The 20,297-nt window shown below is 37.7% G+C and overlaps 1 protein-coding gene and 1 long non-coding RNA gene across 5 annotated transcripts in view; one reads left to right on the top strand and one right to left on the bottom strand.

The window, feature by feature from the left end:
* The window catches only part of LOC124500937 (ankyrin repeat domain-containing protein 26-like), a 149,707-nt gene that overhangs the window by 1,141 nt on the left and 128,269 nt on the right, over window positions 1-20,297 (bottom strand). The window contains 4 exon segments of the mRNA XM_047064798.1: window positions 400-445; window positions 6,517-6,745; window positions 7,991-8,205; window positions 8,744-9,034. Coding sequence (XP_046920754.1) covers window positions 400-445; window positions 6,517-6,745; window positions 7,991-8,205; window positions 8,744-9,034 — 781 coding nt within the window.
* The window catches only part of LOC124500940 (uncharacterized), a 37,109-nt gene that overhangs the window by 894 nt on the left and 15,918 nt on the right, over window positions 1-20,297 (top strand). For 2 of the 4 annotated variants that reach the window (XR_006959663.1, XR_006959665.1), the window contains exons 2-3: window positions 9,776-9,888; window positions 10,065-10,821. This is a non-coding gene — a long non-coding RNA (uncharacterized LOC124500940). Of the gene's footprint in view, window positions 1-9,775; window positions 9,889-10,064; window positions 11,106-20,297 lie in introns of all 4 variants that reach the window. The other 2 variants (XR_006959666.1, XR_006959664.1) reach the window with 2 other exon arrangements.

The following is a 20,297-nucleotide window of genomic DNA, read 5'->3' as shown; positions in this document are numbered from 1 at the left end:
CGTTTATTTATTTTTGAGAGAGAGACAAACCACAAGCGGGCAGGGGCACAGAGAGAGGGAGACACAGAATCTGAAGCAGGCTCCAGGCTCCGAGCTTTCAGCACAGAGCCCTCTGTGGGGCCTGAACCCACCTGAGCTGAAATCAGTCTCCCAACCGACTGAGCCACCTGGGTGCCCCTAGACTTTTGGGAGATTTTAAAAGACCTATGACACATGAGGACTAAATGAGGAAGAAGTGTGTTCTTCATTATGCTCGTGCTTTTACATTTTTTATTAGATATGTACAAAAAATGTAAATGTAGTATCTATTCTCCAAACAACGGCAAGGGATGCCATTTACTATTTATAGTTTATTTCATAAATCAATGATATCTACCTTCATACATTTTGGCAACATACCTTCTTCTAGTTCTCTGGTTATTCTTTCCTCCAACTCCTGCCGCGTCTGAAATAAGCCAAATATTATTTAGAATGTGTAAGGTAAACAAAAGACATGGTAGGGATTATATATAGTTTAGGACATGTGGTCTTGAACTAATACTTGTAGAGATTAAACCAAAGTTAGGGATTGCTTAAACAGAAAAACTATCACATGAATAAAATAAATTCCTACCTATTTTATTTTAGTTTTAGATAACGGAGAACAGATACATACATACACGCACACACACATACACACACATATATACATGTATACATATATACGTGTGTGTGTGTATACGTATATATAATATGTGTATGTTATATATATAATATATTATGTGTATTATATTAATATATATAATATGTGTACATTATATATATATATATAATACTATTTATGTGAGTCTGATAAATAGCACAATTAATATTGATCTATTGAATATGTATAATCTCTGAAACGTGATGTTGGATCTTACTGGGACAAAAAAGTTTAAACAAGAATCATATTGTATGCTGAATTATTACTTGGAAATGATTAGAAATACTGCCATTTATGAAAGTTTAATCAGTTTTTTACCTTAATGAATTGTTCCTTAAAATGGGCTTTCCATTTTTTCACTTGTAGAAAACCAAAATTTGAAGGAATGCTTTTTGCTGTTAATTTTCCAGGACTGACTCTTAAATACATATAAAATGAAGAAAGTGGGACTGTCTTACTGTCATGTGGAAATTCTACTGGCAAAAATTGAGTAAAAATGTTTTGCTATCTGTATTATGACTAAAACACTTATTTCCTTTCATATGCACACAAAGATTTCAGAAAATCGCTTTGAAGAAGGGAAAAATAGGGGGTTACAACAGTTTCCAAACTTAGCTTCTGATTTATAACTTTCTCCATTAGCGATAAGGAAAACAACATACAATTTTCAATTGTAACTTTGTTTCCTTTCTCCAAATTAGGGCCAAGTTTTGAAACACTTGACTTATTAAAGTTATGGTTATCCACTTTGAAATGTGTACGAATATTTCCAACTACAGGTGACCCATGAATAACACAGGGGTGGGGTACAGTCAAAAACCTGTATATAATTTTTCATCCCCCCAAAACTTAATTACTAATAGCCTACTGTTGACCGGAAGCCTTACCGGTAAAATAAACAGTCGATTCATACATGTTTTGTACAGTAGAATAAGCTAGGGCGAAAAATGACATTGAGAAAAACGGAAGGAAGAGGAAATACACTTACAGTACTGTACAGTATCCAAAAATAATCCATGTGTAAGTAAAGTAGACCCACACAGTTCAAAACCATGTTGGTCAAAGGTCAACTGTATATTACAACTGTTCCTGTCTAGAATGTACTTATTTACATCTTTCTTAGACAAGGTAGCCTCTCCCTGAATGCCCCAAACGGGCTCCAAAATAGTGTACAGAACATAATCAACACTGTGGTGATAAGGATTCCAATGTCTTTACAAACTTAGGTGTGAGGACAAATGTTTTGGCTGACATGCTTCCCAATATTTTCAGAGACTGTTTTCCCTAATACCTTTTTTTAATTGAAGTATAGTTGGCATACAATGTTACACTAGTTTTTCAGTATACAAATTCAGATTGGACCATGGTATACACTATGCTATGCTTGCTACCATACGTGTAGTTACCCTCTGTCACCATACAACATTAATACAATATTATTGACGATATTCCATATGCTGTATTCTTCATTCCTGTGACTTATTTACTTTATAACTGGAATTTGTACTTCTTACTCCCCTTCATCTATTTTGCCCATACCTCTCCACCCACCGCCCCTCTAGCAACCACCAATTTGTCCTCTGTAGTTATGATTCTGTTTGTGCACTTGTTTTGTTTTGTTTTTATATTCCACATGTAAGTGAAATCAGATGGTATTTATTTGTCTTTCTGCGATTTATTTCCCCTCGCATAATACCCTCTACGTCTATCAATGTTGTCACAAATGGCAAGATCTCATTCTCTTTGATAGCTGAGCTATATTTCATTGTATACATATTACACATTGTCTTTATCCATTCATCTCTCCATGGACACTTAGGTTGCTTCCCTATTTTGGTTATCGCAAACAATCTTTCCATGAACATAGGGATGCATACAACTTTTCAAATTAGTGTTTTCATTTTCTTTGGGTAAATACGCAGTAGTGGAATTAATGAATATCTATTTTTAAGTTTTTGAGGAACCATAACACTTTTTTGACAATAGCATTATATTCAGGCCTTATAAAATGAATGGGGCAACATGACTATACCAGACTTATAAAACTAATAACTCAATACCAGGTGATGGGGGAAGGCTTTATTCAAACAATATTATATTACCATTAATAAATACGATATAAAATATAAACCACGTTTTTTATATGACAGGACTTAAGGAGCTACCAAGGTAATGTTGCATCTTTTCCCCAAAAGCTCTTTTCCTAAATATTTACCTCTGTGACCTTTATGTTTATATCTAGGTAAAAACTGTGTTTCGATGGTGAAAATAGCTTTCCAGTCCATGAATAAGAACACATGTGTACTCTTGAGTATACCTTTCCATTGATCCGAAATATAAGAGGGTGAGAAAATTATACACAGAAAAACTATATATCAGCAAATTTTAATTCAAAGAACATTTTTAAAGGATTTTTAATTAGAAGGATTTTCTCATTAACTGTTAACATACAATTATGGCCCATAGAAATCTAAGGTTCGGTTGGGGACACTGCAGGATTGAGGGACAAGGAAGTCACAGCCGTAGTCTCCATCTCTCCTTTAGTTAGACAGCTCTACTTCTCTCTGTTTTACACAATACAGTTTAATGCAAAAAAAAAAAAAACTACGTTGTATTGTTTGAAAAAAAATTATTTTGAAGATATAAAAGTAACTAATTTAGTCAAAATCCCGAATTTTGCATAATAGACAAAAAGGTCTCAGAGAGAGTGTACTTTGCCTGAGGTCATGAAACCAACTAGATGCAGACCAGGAATACACTTGTGGTCTTACCAAGCCTACAGTTCTATGCCAGTTACTTCCTCATAGTCAGGAAAAATACGTGTATTTTAAGTATAACTCAGAGAAAATGAATACATAAAACTTTGCCATGTGGCTCAGTAATGTTTAGGTATGAGGCACACAATAGTAGCTCTCTAACTAAATTACAAATGTTAAAGTCATGAATGAAAATAAAGGAACAGAAATTATGTTAACTCCTTTTAGTAGCCATCAATTTTTAAGCACAACTTTTTAAATTTTTAAAAAAATTTTTTTAACCTTTATTTATTTTTGAGACAGAGAGAGACAGAGCATGAACGGGGGAGGGTCAGAGAGAGGGAGACACAGAATCTGAAACAGGCTCCAGGCTCTGAGCTGTCAGCACCGAGCCCGATGCTGGGCTCAAACTCAAGGACCGCAAGATCATGACCTGAGCTGAAGTCGGCCGCTTAACCGACTGAGCCACCCAGGCACCCCAAGCACAACTTTTTTAAACCACAGGACAGAGAACTTGAAAGAGAAAATCTTTAGGTGAAGCAAGCAAGCTGAAACTGAGGAAATTCTTCCTGAAAGCATTATTTATTCCTTCCAAAGAAAATTTGTTTTATCAAAATCGATCAACAAATGAGTGAACCCATGGTGTGGTTATTTATAGCAAAATTTAAAACCCAACACAGATTTCTCCTTCCCTTCTAGCATGCTTCTGTCTAACCTCTCATCATTCGTTGGTATGTACAAAAGACACAATTCACTTTATTTATAATTTAAATCCAGTCGGAAATTATAGGTGAACCTTCACTTCTCACATGTGGACTTATCTCTGTCTCCCTCCCGACGGGAAGGGAGACTCACCTAACGGGTGAATTTGGGAGACGGAGCTAAGCAGTGCTTATGTGTTTCTGGATCTCCTCTTTGAAAAGATGTGCCTGCCCACAGTAACATGAATTTGGGTCTGCTCTCAGCTCTGTGGTAAGCACCCGGCCCCCGGGGTGGGGGTCAAGCATTTGTTTCCTCAATTTACAACTGTGTGGGGAAGTGCCCGATTTGGGAGGAAGCCCAAAGTGGCTAACATAACCTAAATCGTATCCTCCAATTTGTTAGTGTTTATTAGTAATAAAGCTACTAAGTTTCTCTCCATCTCCCTGTCTCCTGTGTTCTGAATTTAGAAAGAGAAGAGCAGGGTTACTTGCCGCCTACCCAGTGTCACCTGTCACAGCTCCACCAAGAAAAATGACTAGACGACACTTACAGAAACATTCTCTTCTTCCTTGACTTCATAATTAACGTACATTGTTCAAAAGCATCGCTCACTCGAAAGAGAGAAAAAGTTGAAAGGAACCGTTTTAAGAACAAACATAGAAAGTCAGACAAACCGAGGACACAGAGGAATACATTCCAAATGAAAGAACATGACAAAACCTAAGAAAAAAACCTAAGTGAAACAGAGATAAGTAATGTACCTCATAAAGAGTTCAAGGTAACGGTCAGAAAGATGCTCAGTGAACTCGGGAGAAGAATGAATGGATCCAGTGATAACATCAGAAAGAGATAGAAAATATAAAAAAGAACCAATCAGAGCTGAAGGATACAATAACAGAAATGACAAATACACTAGAGGGAATCAACAGCAGATAAGAAGATGCAGAAGAACAGATCAACAATTTGCAAGACAGGGTAGTAGAAATCATCCAAGCCGAAAAACAAAAAGAAAAAAGAATTTTAAAAATGAGGCTAGGTTAAGGGACCTGTGGGACAACATTCAGTGTAATAATACTTGCATTCAAGGGGATCCAGAAAAAGAAAAGACAAAGGGGCAAAGAACTCATTTGAAGAAATAAAAGCTTCATTTTAAAAATTCAAATATTTGCTTGATTTAGCTATTTATAAAATGCTCTACAATCACTCATCAAGATATTTTATAAAAATAGAAACAAAGGTGGTATAAGTCAAAAAAAAAAGGAAAAAGAAAAAAGTGCCATAAATAAGAAAGCAATTAAAGATGTATTCTCGTGTAAGAAACTAGCAACACTTTTAACTCAAAAGAGAAATTAACCTTTTTAGTGTTACAAGTTGATTTAATTCATAAAAAGGACTTACCATGGATTCTTTTTTTTTCCTTTTTTTTTAGAGTAGCCTCCATGCTTAGCGTAGAGCCCAATGCAGGACTTGAACTCATGACCCTGAGATCAAAACCTGAGCTGAGATCAAGAGTTAGACGCTGAACCAACTGAGCCACCCAGGCACCCCCCTGGATTCTTTTAAATAGTAAACATTCATGTCGTTAAGTGTTTGGAGGATGATCATTCACTGACATACAGGGGTGGACAAACTGGATTATAGCAAAGCTTTCAAATGTTAATGAACCACTGCCAACTGAAAATAAGTCCAAGCATCTAAGTGTACCTGTGGTTACCAGGCAATAACATTTACTTTCCAAAATCAAATTTAAATGAAAGCTTTTCAAGAAATTTAACATGGGTAAGTTTAGTTATATTTACTGAATACAGTTAATGCTAGGTGTCTCTTGTGGCACACCTGGGTGGCTCAGTTGTTTTTAGTGTCCAAATCTTGATTTTGACTCAGGTCATGATCTCATGGTTTTGAGACCGAGCCCCACATTCGACTCTGTGCTGAGCACGAAACCTGCTTGGGATTCTCTTTCTCCCTCTCCTTTTGCCCCTCCCCTGCATGCACTCACTCATTCTCTCGCTAAAATAAAATAAAAATAAGTATCTCTTAGAAATGAGAGATCAAGGGACTAATATATATATGTAATATATATTATATATTAATATTATATAACTAATATTAATATTATATTAAATATTAAATATTATATTATAATGTATTATATATTATATTTTATTATATTAAAATTATATTAATATTATATAAATATAATATTATATATTATATACATATATATATATATACAATTTACCTCCGTTCTTTCTTAGCACATATAATGCTGACTTTTATCTCGTATGTGTTAGTTACTTAACTCAGAATTTTGCCAAATTAAAAGCAACAACATCAGATATCTGAAACCCAAACTAAACAGATACTATAACTAACCTTCCACAAGGAAGCCTCCCTGTCGTCATATGACAGCCGTGGGTTTATGGTAGGAATCACTAAGTTTCCTCTTGGAGTAAAGTTTCCATTGAGCACTAAATTATTTTCAAAATGTCCACAATAAGGTGGTTCCAGGCCTGGGCTCATAGTAAGGGTCCTGAGTAAAGTTTGGTGCTGCTGTCTCTCCACAAGAAAATTTGTATTGCTCTCTGACAGTCTCTCCTTAGCCCTGTGAAGATTAAAAAACACAAATACATTTTCTTTTCCCCTAAATCATTCCTAAATGACATACATTTTTTTTTAGGTTTCCATAATAGTAAATAGCATTTGCCATTGAACAGTGTTTTAACACTGAACATGTGACGGAGCACACCTACTCTCTAAAATTATACTTTTAAAATTGCTCTAAAGAAATACTTATGTTTCCAGGGGGATTCCTAACTAACAATTCAAGTTAGGGAAGGGAGAGAAGTGGCTATCAGTGATGTACATGGGTTAACAAATAATACTTGCTGTCTTCTGGAATGGCTGTACTGACAGGATCCTTCAGGATGCCATTATATATACCTACTTATATTTAGTAAACCTGTTTACAGATGTAAAACTAAACCATCCCTCAAAGACATTTTCAAGCGTTTGCTTTCACCACTCTTGTACATTTCGCTTTTTATCTCAAAGAAACTGAGCATTTGACACTGAGGAATCATTGAGACCAACAATCTCTAGGGGAGATAGGAGATGACAGACGTGTGATCAGAAAGAACTAAAACAGCTACAGAGGCAATTAGCTTATAACAGTTACCAAGGCACTGGAGGCAGAATCTGCCCTTTCTGTCTTCAGTCTTCCACAGGCCTCCCTCCCACCATGGTGCTCTTTTTAGCCACTTTGGGAATTATACTACCCTTCAGCCCTGTGTGAGTCTTTCTGTATTTCACCCGGATGCCTTTATGTAAAGTAGAAAAAGCATAAAGGATAGTTTGTCTCAAGGCCCACTCTAGGAATCATACCAAAGGTCACAATCAAGAGAATAAATGTACCAAGCTGCCAGGATGAGTAGTAGTAGTACCTGACCTTTTAGGTTAAAGATGTAATCTTCCAAAAGAAACTCATCGACATTTCTATTTAGGGCAATTCTGACAAGCAATTTTATAATAATATGCTTCTAAATGAGAAAGCTTCGAACAATGCACTTAAAGACTAGCAGATCCGATCAATGGAAAATATACAGGGCGGGGGGTGCGGGGGTGGGGTGGGGGAAGAGGTCCTGTAAAACCGAAAAAAAGAGAAGGGATGCAAACTGTCCTGGACTAACATTTCAAAGGTAAGTTCACTTAGAAACCTCATTTTTCAAAATAACACGATCTAGTTGGCTTTCACTTCCTACTCATCTCATGATCTCGGCTCCACAGAAATTATGCTTTAGAGGCAAATTAATAAGCTAAATTTCTTGTCTATGATTCTGTGTTGACTTACCTGTTCAGCTTATTTCTCAAGGACTTTCTAAGTTTTAATTCTTCTAGGTAGAGTTGCCTGTAGGTTTCCAACTCTGTTTTAGTAGATCCTTGAGAAGTCTTCATTGTAGAGATCTGAGATTCCAGATCTTTAATTCTAAGTTCCATTTTATTTATCGTTGAAGCATGATCATTTTCTCTTAACTGGTCCAAGTTTTTTCGAGCTGCTGCTTGTTCCTAATGAAAAAAAATTAACAGGACAGTTTCAAAATAGGTATAATCTGAATAATTAATTATACCTGTTTCCTTTAGTTCTGAGTCAAAGTTTCAGAGAGAAATTTTAAATGAAAAAAAGCTCAAGTGTAAAATATTTATCATCAATGTCAACTGAATTAAACATGATTTATAAAATTAAAGTTCAATCATTCCTGTATTAGTATTCACGCAATCTGATAATTCAAATAATAGAATCAATGAGAAAATTTTTAAAGTCAACAATAAACTTAAGAATAATCCAAGTACAGTGCAATGTTTAAATCATAATTTTTCTTTTCCTCTTCATAGTGAGACTAGTTGTTTAAATCATCATTTTTTCTTATCCTCTCGATTTAGTAGGAATAATGATGAAAACTGAAATCTTTAAAGGGAGGAACAAATGCCTCCAGAAATCTACAAATTACCATAAAGCAAGTAGAGGAAACCCCTACAATACATCTATCCAAAATGTAATTTGCAGTAAAATGAATTAAAGCACATTACAGATCAATCAATTAACCTGTAAAAACAGGTTGACTTCATGTAATTTTTCTACTATGTCCAGTCGTGCTCTTTCTTCAATCTCCCGTTTATACTGCTCCACTTGACTGCGTTCTACCATATTCATTTCCATAAATTGCTTCAATTTTACTACTTCTTGCTGTAACTTCTTGTTGTTGCTCTCTAGTTTTTCACGTTCTTCTTCGAAAGCTTTCATTGATAATAACTCTTGTTGAAGAACTTGATTTTTTGCGTCCAGGTGTAGACATTTTGAAGATGTAGTTTCCAGTTCTGTTGTAAGGACATCAGCCTGCATGAATAAAACACTATAGTTTGGAAGGGAGTGAAAACAGTCTAACTCAAAACTACTATGAACATTTTTTTTCAGATTTTAAGTAATCTCTACACCCAGTGTGAGGCTTGAACTCACAATCTCAAGATCAAGAGTAACTGAGCCAGCCAGGCACTCAAATTTTTAAATAAACTCATTTGCAATAAAATGTTACCTGTCTTAGAATGTGGAACCTTAAACAAGTCAGAAAATCAAGAGACACGTTAAAGACATTAGGTGTTACTGAAATAGATCTTTGCTATCATTCTCTTTAGTACACAACATTTGCACTTGATTCTATACTTTTATTTTTCTATGATTTTTTCATATCTTTCTTTCATAAAATAAGTCCCCTCTTAGGAGAAAGTCTCTTAGCCCTTCCCCCATCTTAACACTCCATAGCTTTTAAAGAAGTTTTAGCAATATCATATTGACTTATGTATGCCCAAGTCAACAAATACGTCCCAAGATAAGACTCTGGAAATAAGACTCTAATTCATGAATCTATAAGTAATGCTTCTAATGCCACGGCCTGTTTCTGAACTGCAAATGTTTTATGCTAATTTGAACCGCATTCCCAGGAGAAATGATTCTCCGGGATGTGTTCAGAAATCACATCTCCCAGTATAAAACTTTAATTGGATGATCCAAATATGTTTTTGAGGCAAAATTTTTTTTTAATTCAATACTGTTATCTTGTAATCCTTTGTTACTTTCTAGAAAATAAGAGATCATACTAAACAAAAACAACCACAACAACAAAACTGGCTGGAGTTTCAGTGATGCTGAGTTGGGAACGACTTCCATCCATTCTATATGATTGGTAAGACAAGGTGAGTGGATGTGGTGGTTTTATAAATTCCTTGATACTTCTGTGAAAATCCCTCCCCTTAAATATATGCTGGCTTCAGTAACTGGTTTCTCGTGAACAGAATATGCAGAACTGCTGTGATTTTTAAGGCCAGCTTAGAAAATGTGATACAGCTTCCTTCTGACTTTCTTTCTCTAGGGAAGCTCACCCTTAGAACGCAGCCACCACGTGGTGAGGAATCCCAGGCTACCTAGTGAGTCTTCATGTAGATACTCCAGCTGAGACTAGCCAACGTCCTAGCCAAAGGCCAGCCTCAACAGCCAAACACGTGCGTGAACAAGCCTTTAGATGATTCTAGTCTCCAGCTTCCAGTTATGCCAGCTGATGCCAAATGAAGAAGAAATGAGTTGCCCTACTCTGCTTTGCCTAAACTAAAGATTGGTGAACAAGAGAAATGCTCTTTTGAACTAGTAGGTTTTGAGGTGGCTTATTACGCAGCAGTAAATTACTACCACAGATACTGATACTAAAAATGGTGTGCTGCTATTCAAAAAAACCTGAAACTAAACTTCCTTTGAACCAGGAGGTAGGTCGAACCTGGAAAGATGTAGAAAAGTGTAAGAATGAGACCCAAAAAGGGCCTCCACAAGACTCTTAGTGGAAACCTGATGGCCTGTGAAGAGGCTGACAGCAAGGGTTTCCAAGCAAGTGAAGAAAATGACACTGGACGAAAGGGAAGTCATGCTACAAAATACCTGAAAGTAAAACGGATAGGAAAGAGAAACTAAAGAAAGACTATGCAACTGAAAGGAACCAGGACTTACTGGGTTCAAGTATCTGTTTCTCATTTACAGCCTCTCTCCACGTTGAACTGTCAAATAATGCTAAAATAAAGAAATGGCTTTTGGGTTCAGAGAAACTCCAGGGTGCTACCAGGAAAACAGAAAGATTTAAGGTATGCCTCCAATTTCTTTAAGGATCTTAAGACTATAAGATTTTTTTTAAAGTGGGTTCCACACCCGACATGGGGCTTAAACTCAGCACCCAGAGATCAAGTGTCACATGCTCTACCAACTGAGCCAGCCAGGAGCCCCAAGAGTAGACGAATTTTAAAGGCGTTGTCCTGTAAGAGCTTCACAGGAAACCTGAAGCGAAAAGCTTATCTCAAAAGGACTTGGGAGGGTCGCTTTGCTAAAACACGGCATGAAATCCAGTAATATTTACAGAAAACTAAAAAAGGTAAGAGATATATAGTAGCAAACATACTATTTGCTACCTTGGACTAAAAGGGGCCAAATAGTGCAAAATGAAAAGAGGCCTTTGGGTCTTAGAAGTCCCACAGGGAGGAAGCAGGATGAAAAAACAGCTGCAAATACAGGTCATTCCTTATGAAAAGGAAGGAACTAAGAGCTCAAGGAGTAAAGAAAGGGAAAAGACATGGAGAAAGTATTCTCGTGGTTAGGACTAAGTCCTAACTTAAGAACTGACAGCATGCATCAGGCTATATTTCAAAACTCTTATGGACTAGGGTGTTTCCCATCTTCTTTTTCTGAATGGGTGAGTCCTCAGCAGTTGACTAGAATGTTGCATTTGTGAGTGGTAAATAACTGTCTCTTTCATTCTCAAGTCCTCATATTGAGAACACTTGCACTCAAGGGGCTATACTTGAGATACCATAACCCAGGCAGCTTATCCCCACTGCACCTGATTAAGATGGTAAGATCTTGGACTCAAGCCCTGAACCTGATGCCATGATAACTGCGACTTGCAGGAGGTATTGGAGGGAGAGGGGAGTGAATGTATTTTTCAGGTGGGAGGAATACAAACATTTGTGGCTAGTGGGTAAAGTATACTGCTTTTTAAAGGTGTCCATAGGTTTTAATATTAATTCCACTAAAAAAAGACCATGGAACAACCTTAGTGACTTGCTCCTAATGAACAGAATATGTGACTATGATCCTGTGTGTATTCCAAGCCTAGGTGACAAAAGGCGATTCTGCCTTGCTCTGTATCTCAGGCTGCTAACTTGGAATCTAGCTCCCCATCTAGTGAGGAAGCCTAGGCCACAAAGAGGGTCTAGGTGTGTCAGTTTAAGTGTTTCTGCTACCTCCTGAACTGAAGTCCCAGGCAACAGCCAGCATCAACCACCAGACGTCAGTGAACAAATCTTCAAATGGATCCAACCCCAAACCTTTCAGTTGCCCCACCTGAAGCTGAGCAGGGCAGAGACTAGCTGTCCTGGCCACACTTTTCCTAACAGATATGTGAACAAAAGAAATCTAACCTTTGGGGAGTTTGTTAAGAAAAAAACAAAAATGATAAATTGAAAAGTGGATGAAAAAAAAGAGAGAAGACACATAAACCTGTATAGGAGAAATTGTTCTCCATTAATGTAGGATGTAATAAATGTTAAGATTAATTTATTAACAACCAATGGTGCTAATGAGAAGAAGCAGATAACTAGAAGCAACATCTAAGAAGTTTTTCTCTCAGGTTTTCCCCAGTTAGGATCATATTAGCTGCTCATTTTCCATATATGGCCTTTATTATGTTGAGGTATGGTTCCTCTAAGCCTACTTTCTTGAAGTTTATATCATGAATGGATGTTATAGTTTGTCAAATTCTTTTTCTGCATCTATTGCAATGATATGACTTTATGCTTTTTTGAAAATTAATATGAGGTATCACATTCATTGATTTGCAAATATTGAACCACCCCTGCAAACCAGGGATAAATCCCATTTGGTTATAGTGAATGATTGAATGATTTTTTTAATGTTTATTTATTTTGGAGAAGGAGCACAAGCAGGGGAGGGACAGAGAGAGAGGGAAATACAGAAATCTGAAGTAGGCTCCAGGGTCCAAGCTGTCAACAGAGCCTGACACTGGGCTCAAACCGACGGACCATGAGATCATAACCTGAGCTAAAATTGCATGCTTACTTCACTAAGCCACCCAGCTGCCTCTGCCCCCGGTGAATGATTTTTTAATGTATTGTTGGATTCAGTTTGCTTATTTTGTTGAAGATTTTTGCATGTTCATCAGAGATGCTGGCCTGTAATTCTCTCTGTGGTGTCTTTATCTGGTTTTGGTATCACGGTAAAGCTGGCATAGAATAAATTTGGAAGTTTCCCTTCCTTTTATGTTTTTCTGGAACAATTTGAAAAGGACAGGTTAAACATTTTTTTTTTTGTATTAGCTCTTCTTTACATGTTAAAATTTACGTCTGAAGGCATCTGGTCCTAGACTTGTGTTTGTTGAGAGTTTTTTGATTCCTGATTCAGTTTCCTTGCTGGTTATTGATTTTTTTTTCAAATTTTCTATTTCTTCTTGTTTTACTTTGGTAAGTTATATATTTCCAGGAATTTATTCAATTCTTCTAAGTTGTCCAACTTGTTGGCATACATTTTTTCACAATATTCTCTCGTAAATGTCTGTATTTCTGTGGTGTTGGTTCTTATTTCTACTCTCACATTTGTGGTTTTATTTATTTTGGTCTTTTCTATTTTCTTGTTGATTACTCTGGCTAACAATTTATCAGTTTTATTAATTTTTACAAAGAACCAGCTCTAGGTTTCATTGATCTGTTCTAGTATTATCTGTTTTTTGTTTGTCTATCATTCATTTCTGCTTTAATTTCTTTTTTTAATTTCATTTTGAGAGAGACCACACATGAGGGGGGGGATGGGCAGAGAGAGAGAGAGTGAGAGAGAGAGGGAAAGAGAGAATCCCAGACAGGTTCCATGCTGCCAGCAGAGAGCCTAACATGGGGCTCGATCTCACAACTGTGAGATCATGACCTGAGCCAAAATCGAGAGTCAGACAATCAGTTAAGCCACCCAAGGGCCCCCTGCTCTGATCATTATTACTTGCTTTCTTCTGCTGGCTTCAGGCTTCATTTGTTATTCTTTTTCTAGCTCCTTTAGGTGTAAGGTTAGGTTGTTTGAAATTTTTCTTGCTCCTTGAAGTAGGCTTATATTGCTATGTACTTCCCTCTTAGGACCACTTTTGCAGCATCTCAAAGGTTTCAGACCATTGTTTTGTTTTTTTTTTCATTTCCATTTGTATACACGTATTTTTTTAAGTTTCTTCTTGTATCTCTTGCTTAACCCATTCCAGTGTAGTAGCACGTTATTTAACCTGCATGTATTGTTTTTAATATTTAAGGCCCTTTTTTTTTATCCATTCTTGAGAATAGTCCATGTATAGTTGAAAACAACGTGTATTCTGTTTTAAGATGGAACATTCTGAAAAAAAATCTCTTAAATCCAATCTGGTCCACTCTGTCATTCAAAGCCATTGTTTCTTTTTCTTTTTTTTTTTTTATTAAACATATGAAATTTTTTGTCAAATTGGTTTCCATACAATACCCAGTGCTCATCTCCACAGGTGCCCTCCTCAATACCCATCACCCACCCTCCACTCCCTCCCACCCCCATCAGCCCTCAGTTTGTTCTCAGTTTTTAAGAGTGTCTTATGCTTTGGCTCTCTTCCACACTAACATCTTTTTTTTCCCTTCCCCTCCCCCATGGATTCCTGTTAAGTTTCTCAGGATCCACATAAGAGTGAACACATATGATATCTGTCTTTCTCGTATGGCTCAAAGCCATTGTTTCTTTGGTGATTTTCTGTTAAGATGTATTTTTTGGTGATTTTTTTTGTTAAGATGTGTTGATGTAAATGGGGTGTTAAAGTACCCTATTACTGTCTTATTATCAATTAGTTCCTTTATGTTGGTTATTGTTTTATGTACTTGAGTGCTCTCATGGTGGGTGCATAAATATTTACAATTGTTAGATCTTCCTATTGGATTGTACCCTTTATTATGATACAGTAGCATTCTTTGGCTCTTGCTACAGTCTTTGTTTTTGGTTTATTTATTTGGAGAGAGAGAGAGAGAGTTGGGGAGGGACATAGAAAGGGGGAGAGAAAATTTCAAGCAGCCTCCATGCTGTCAGCCTGGAGCCCAACATGGGGCTCAAAGCCACCAGCCATAAGATCATGACCTGAGCCAAGACCTAGTCGGTCGCTCAAATGACTGAGGCACCCAGGTGCCCCACAGTCTTTGTTTTAAGGACTCTTTTGTCTAACAAAAGTATCGCTATTTTTTCTTTTAACGTGATAAATTTTTCTACATCCCCTCGCTTTCATTTTTTTTTAAATAGAATTCATTGTCAACTTGGCTAATATAGAGTGTATAGTGTGCTCTTGGTTTTGGGAGTAGATTCCCGTGGTTCACACTTATAGACAACACCCAGGGCTCATCCCCAAAAGTGCCCTCCTCAATGCCCACCACCCACTTTCCCTTCTTACCCACCGCCCCCCATCAACCCTCTATTTGTTCTCTGCATTCGAGAGTCTCCTATGGTTTGCCCCTCTCCTTCTCTGTAACTATTTTTCCCCTTCCCTTCCCCCACGGTCTTCTGTTACGTTTCTCAAGTTCCACATAGGAGCAAAAACATATGATATCTGTCTTTCTGTGACTTATTTCATGTAGCATAATACCTTCTAGTTCCATCCATATTGCAAGAGATAGCACGATTTCACTCTTTCTCCTTGCCAGGTAGTATTTCAGTGTATATATAAACCACATCTCTTTATCCATTTATCAGTTGATGGGCATTTAGGCTCTTTCCACAATTTGGCTATTGTTGAAAGCACTGCTATAGACATTGGAGTACATGTGCCCCTATGAATCAGCACTCCTGTATCCTTTGCATAAATTCCCAGTAGTGTTATTGAGGGGTCGTAGGGTAGTTCGATTTTCAATTGTTTTGAGGAACCTACGCACTGTTTTCCAGAGTGGCTGCACCAGTTTGCATTACCACCAACAGTGCAAGCATCCCCTCACTTTCAATCTGCAGGTGTCTTTATGTCTAAAATGAGGTTTTTATAGGCAGCATACAGATGGCTCTTGTTTTTTAATCCATCCTGTCACCCTAGGTCTTTTGTTTGGAGTGTTTATTCCATTAATATACAAAGTAATTATTGACAGGTATGTATTTATTGTCATTTTACTACTTGTTTTGTGGTTGTTTCTGGAGATTTTCTAAATCCTTTATTGTTTTTCTCTCTTTGATGTCTTTCTAATTTGCTTTAATGATATATTTGGATTTCTTTCTCTTTATTCTTTGCATGGTTCTTAGTGGGTTTTGTTATATGATAAGCATTAATTTGTATATCACCTCTTCTGTGTGTAGCAGTCTATATTAAATTGATGGTCACTTAAGTTAGAGCTCATTTTTTTCTCCTCCCCATGTTTTGATAAGCTATTATATTGTATATCCTTTTTTGGGGCATTCCTTGAGGATTTTTTTTTACAGAAATATACATTTTTACTGCTTTTACATTTCCTGCCTTTATACTGTCACTTTTGATCTCTCCTTTCCACTCAGAGTCCCCGATAATATTTCTTACAGGCTGATTTAGTGGTCACAAACTCCTTCCATTTTTGTTTGAGAAATTCTTTATCTCTCCTTCTATTATGAATGATAGCCTTACTGGATAGAGTATATTTGGCTGCAGATTCTTCTCATTCAGCACTTTGAATATATCATGCCATTTCCTTCTGCCTTGCAAAGTTTCGGTTGAAAAATCTCCTGCTAGCCTTGTGGGTTTTCCCTTGGAAGTGAATGACTTATTTTGCTGCTTTTAAGATTTGTAGCAGTGGGGCACCTGCGTGGCTCAGTCTGTGAAGCATGACTTGATCTTAGCTCAAGTCGTGACCTCGCAGTTCGTGCATTTAAGCCCTCCGGTGGGTTCTGCGCTGACAGCACAGAGAGTGCCTGGGATTCTCTCTCTCTCTCTCTCTCTCTCTCTCACTCTCACTCTCTCTCTCTCTGCCCCTCCCCTGCTTGTGTCTGCGTTTTGTCACGGAAATAAAAAAAAAAGCAAAAAACAAAACACTAAAACAAAAAAAGATGTTAGCAGTATATTTTGCAAATTTAATTACAGTATGTCTTGGGTGTTGATTTTGATGGAAGTTCTCTGTGCCTCCTGGATCTGGATGTCTGTGTTCTTCTCCACATTATGGAGTTTTTCAGTTATTGTGTCTTCAAATCAATTATCTGTCCCCTTCTCTCTGTCTTCTTCTTCTGGGACTCCTATCATATGAATGTTTTTACATTTGACGGAGTCACCGAGTGCCTTAAGTCTATTCTTGCATTGGATAATTCTTCTTTGTCTTCTTGAGCTTCACTGCTTTCCATTACTCTGTCTTCTAGGTCATTAATTTGTTCCTCTGCTTCTTCCAGCTTGCTGTTCATTTTTACTGCACTCTTCATCTCTGATTCTTCAACTCTTTTATGTCTGTGGTAAGGGTCTCTCGGATGTCTTCCATTCTTTTCTCAAGTCCAGTGAATATCCTTATGATCATGGTTTTAAATTCTCCATTAGGCGTGTTATTTACATCCGTCCCATTTAGGTCTCTGACCATGGCCTTATCCTGTCCTTTCATTTGGGATAAATGCTTCTGTCTTTTCATTTTGTCTAAGTATCTGCCAGCTTCTGTGTGTTAGAGAAGCCAGTTATGTCACCTGCTCCCGAAAGTAATGGACTTAGGAAAAAGACGTCGTGTAATGCCCAGGGTCTAGCACTTCAGGGAGTGTCACCAGTGTGTGCTGCATGTGTTCTGCTCTTGTGTTCTGGCTATGCTATCCTTTAGGCCAGTCGTCTGCAGAGGCTCTCGTCGCCTGGTCTGGTGAGTGTTTGGTCCCTGGCCTGAATGTAGCGGGTTTTAACTAGGTGTGCTATGGTCTGCTTATGGAATGAGACCTGTCACCACCTCTACTGGAACTGAGGCCAAGGGAAACTCTCTGGTTGGGAGATGTGGTGTGGGCAGGCATTTGTCCTGGTCTTCTGGGGGAGGGGTCTGCTGTGCTGGAACTCAAGCAAGAGTGATTGAGAAAGGTCGTTCCACCAGTGTGCAAGGGGGTGGTGTTTGGTGTAAGCAAGTTAGGTAACCAGTGTTAGCAATGCACTGCTTCCTGCAGGTGGCTTTATGTTTGTGGTGAGGGGCAGGAGAAGGAGATGGTGGCAGCCAGCGGCTTTGTTCCTACAGACAGGTCTCTCTGAACTTTGCCTCTGAGGGATGTGCTCTGAGAAGAGCAACTAATCTCCCCACTGTGTGCCCCAGGCACTCTTCAGACCACTGTACCCATGCTATATGCCCCCACGTTGTTTGCCTGCTCTCTGTCCATGAGCAGTGGAGTACCTCAGGGCTCTAAACCAGCTAAATCGGATGCCCTTGAAAACTCCAGACTTTACGCACTACTGGTTGCAAGAACTCACGAAATGCAGGCCCTCTTGTTTTCCAAGCCAGTGGCTATGGGGAAATGTTCTCTTTGTGTGTTCCCCTGTGCGTTTCTCTCTCTCACCCTTACCCACAACCTCGACTCCCTCCCCTCTGCAGAACCCAGGATCTGTTTCTCTTCTAGTCGACATTTCTGCATCAAGGAACTTCTTTGATGTGCCCTCTTCTCTCCCTTTTGTTGTGGAGTTTGTTCTGTCAGTCTTCAGGTCGATTTCTGGGGTTTTTAGGGTGAGCTGATCGTTATCTAGTTGTATTCGTGGGATGAGGCAAGCCTAGAGTCCTCCTACTCCTCTGCCTTCTTCCTGTCTCTAAGATCTTTTTCTAAGATTCCCTTCAATTCCAACAATTCTTACAAGTAGGCAGGAATGCCTCTTTAGAATGTCCCCTCAAGTTAAGGTAGAAGCACAGAGACATACGATTTGAAGCACAATAGTTGAAAAACTAGAAAGAGTCAATTTGATAACCAAAATTGGGCCTTTGGTCTGATTTCAATGAAAGGAAATAGGCAGCTTTGAGTATTTTTTAATCCATTGAATACTCAATCTTCATTCTCCTTTCCTCACTGGGGAAATAAAGAGAATGTCATGGAATCATTTTTCATCTTTTCAGTAGCAAAACAAATGTACTGTCCTTTAGCACTACTTCAATTAACTGCACATTCTCCTTTACCTTATTCCAACCTTCTTTGTGTGGGGAGGTAAGACCATTTCATCTTTGTGTTGTCCCACAATGCTTCTCCATATCATACAAGTTGGCTTCAAAAGTTTGTTGTCATTCAAATTACCAATGTAGTATTTGTCTCTGATAAATCAACTTAATACTACCGCAATTTGTACAGCTGTATTATTTTAATGATATAATGTTTATTCCATTAATTATACGCTGAGCTAAAACATATAGCTAAGCATATCTTTCTATTCAAGTGAAAGAAGGGGAAACAGGCTGCTGTGTTTTCCAAGAAAGTATGATCTGTGCCAAGAACAGGATTAACACCAGTGTTACACACAAGAACCAGGTCAGAAGAGGATCTCATTGTGAATTGCAAGATGACGGGTTAGCAAGATTGCTTAACAGGAAAGAGGAATAGCCTAGAGTTAATCTTTTCCTTCCTAGATGGTGAAAACTATGGATGAGTCTATGCATTATAATGAGATAATAAAATATAATGAAGTAAACGTTAGTAGACTGAGTCAAGAGATCCTATGGCCAAGATTTGATGGAAATGAAAGTGGGCAGCACTGACTGAGACACTAAAAGTTTGCACAGGCAGGGAACCTGGGTGGCTCAGTCAGTTGAGCCTCAACCTCTCAGGTCATGATCCCAGGGTCATGGGATCAAGACCCCTGTCAGCCTCCACACTAAGTGTGAAGCCTGCTAAAAATTCTCTCGTCTCTCTCTCTCTCTCTCTCTCCCTCTCTCTCTCTCTCATTCTCTCCCTACACAGCCCCCCATCCTGCTTGTGCCCGCTCTAAAAAATATATAAATATAAATAAATAAATAAATAAATAAATAGAAGTCTGAACACACTAAAGAAAGAGCATTTTATCTTTTTGAGCCTGACTTCACATCGAGTCATGGGGTCAACAAGGCAAAGGCTGGCAAAAGGGTCCTTCAAGAAACAAAAATCTCTATAGGAGCAAAGTTTAGTTCTACTACATTGACTTTTTATTATTACATAAGTGACTGGTAATTTGCAAGATAACTAGGAAAAAGTTTTCATAAAATTTGATATGGTACTGGCATAAGGACAGACATATAGATCAATGTATTAACATTGAGAATCTAAACATAAATTCTCACATTATAGTGAACTGATTTTCCACAAGGGTGACAGGCAATTAAATGGAATAAGACTAGTCTTTGTAACAAACGGTACTGGGACAAATGGATATCCACATGCAAAGCAATAAAATCAGACCTCTACCCCATAGCATATATACAAAATTAACTTAAAATCTAAGAGCTAAAATGATAAAACTCTTAGAAAAAAGCTTATGTGTATATGTTTGTGACTGGATTTGACAATGGATTCTTAGACATGACACCAAAAGACAAAAGCAGATTAAGTATACTTCATCAAAATTAAAAACTACTATGCTTCAAATATCACCATCAAGAAA

The sequence above is a fragment of the Lynx rufus genome, unplaced genomic scaffold (assembly GCF_022079265.1).
Source record: "Lynx rufus isolate CCGP_SWC_20201006 ecotype Redwood Valley unplaced genomic scaffold, mLynRuf1.p SCAF_65, whole genome shotgun sequence".
NCBI classification, from domain to species: Eukaryota; Metazoa; Chordata; class Mammalia; order Carnivora; family Felidae; genus Lynx; species Lynx rufus.
The sequence above is the reverse complement of the archived record's forward strand: the minus strand, read 5'-3'. Positions and strand labels throughout refer to the sequence as shown.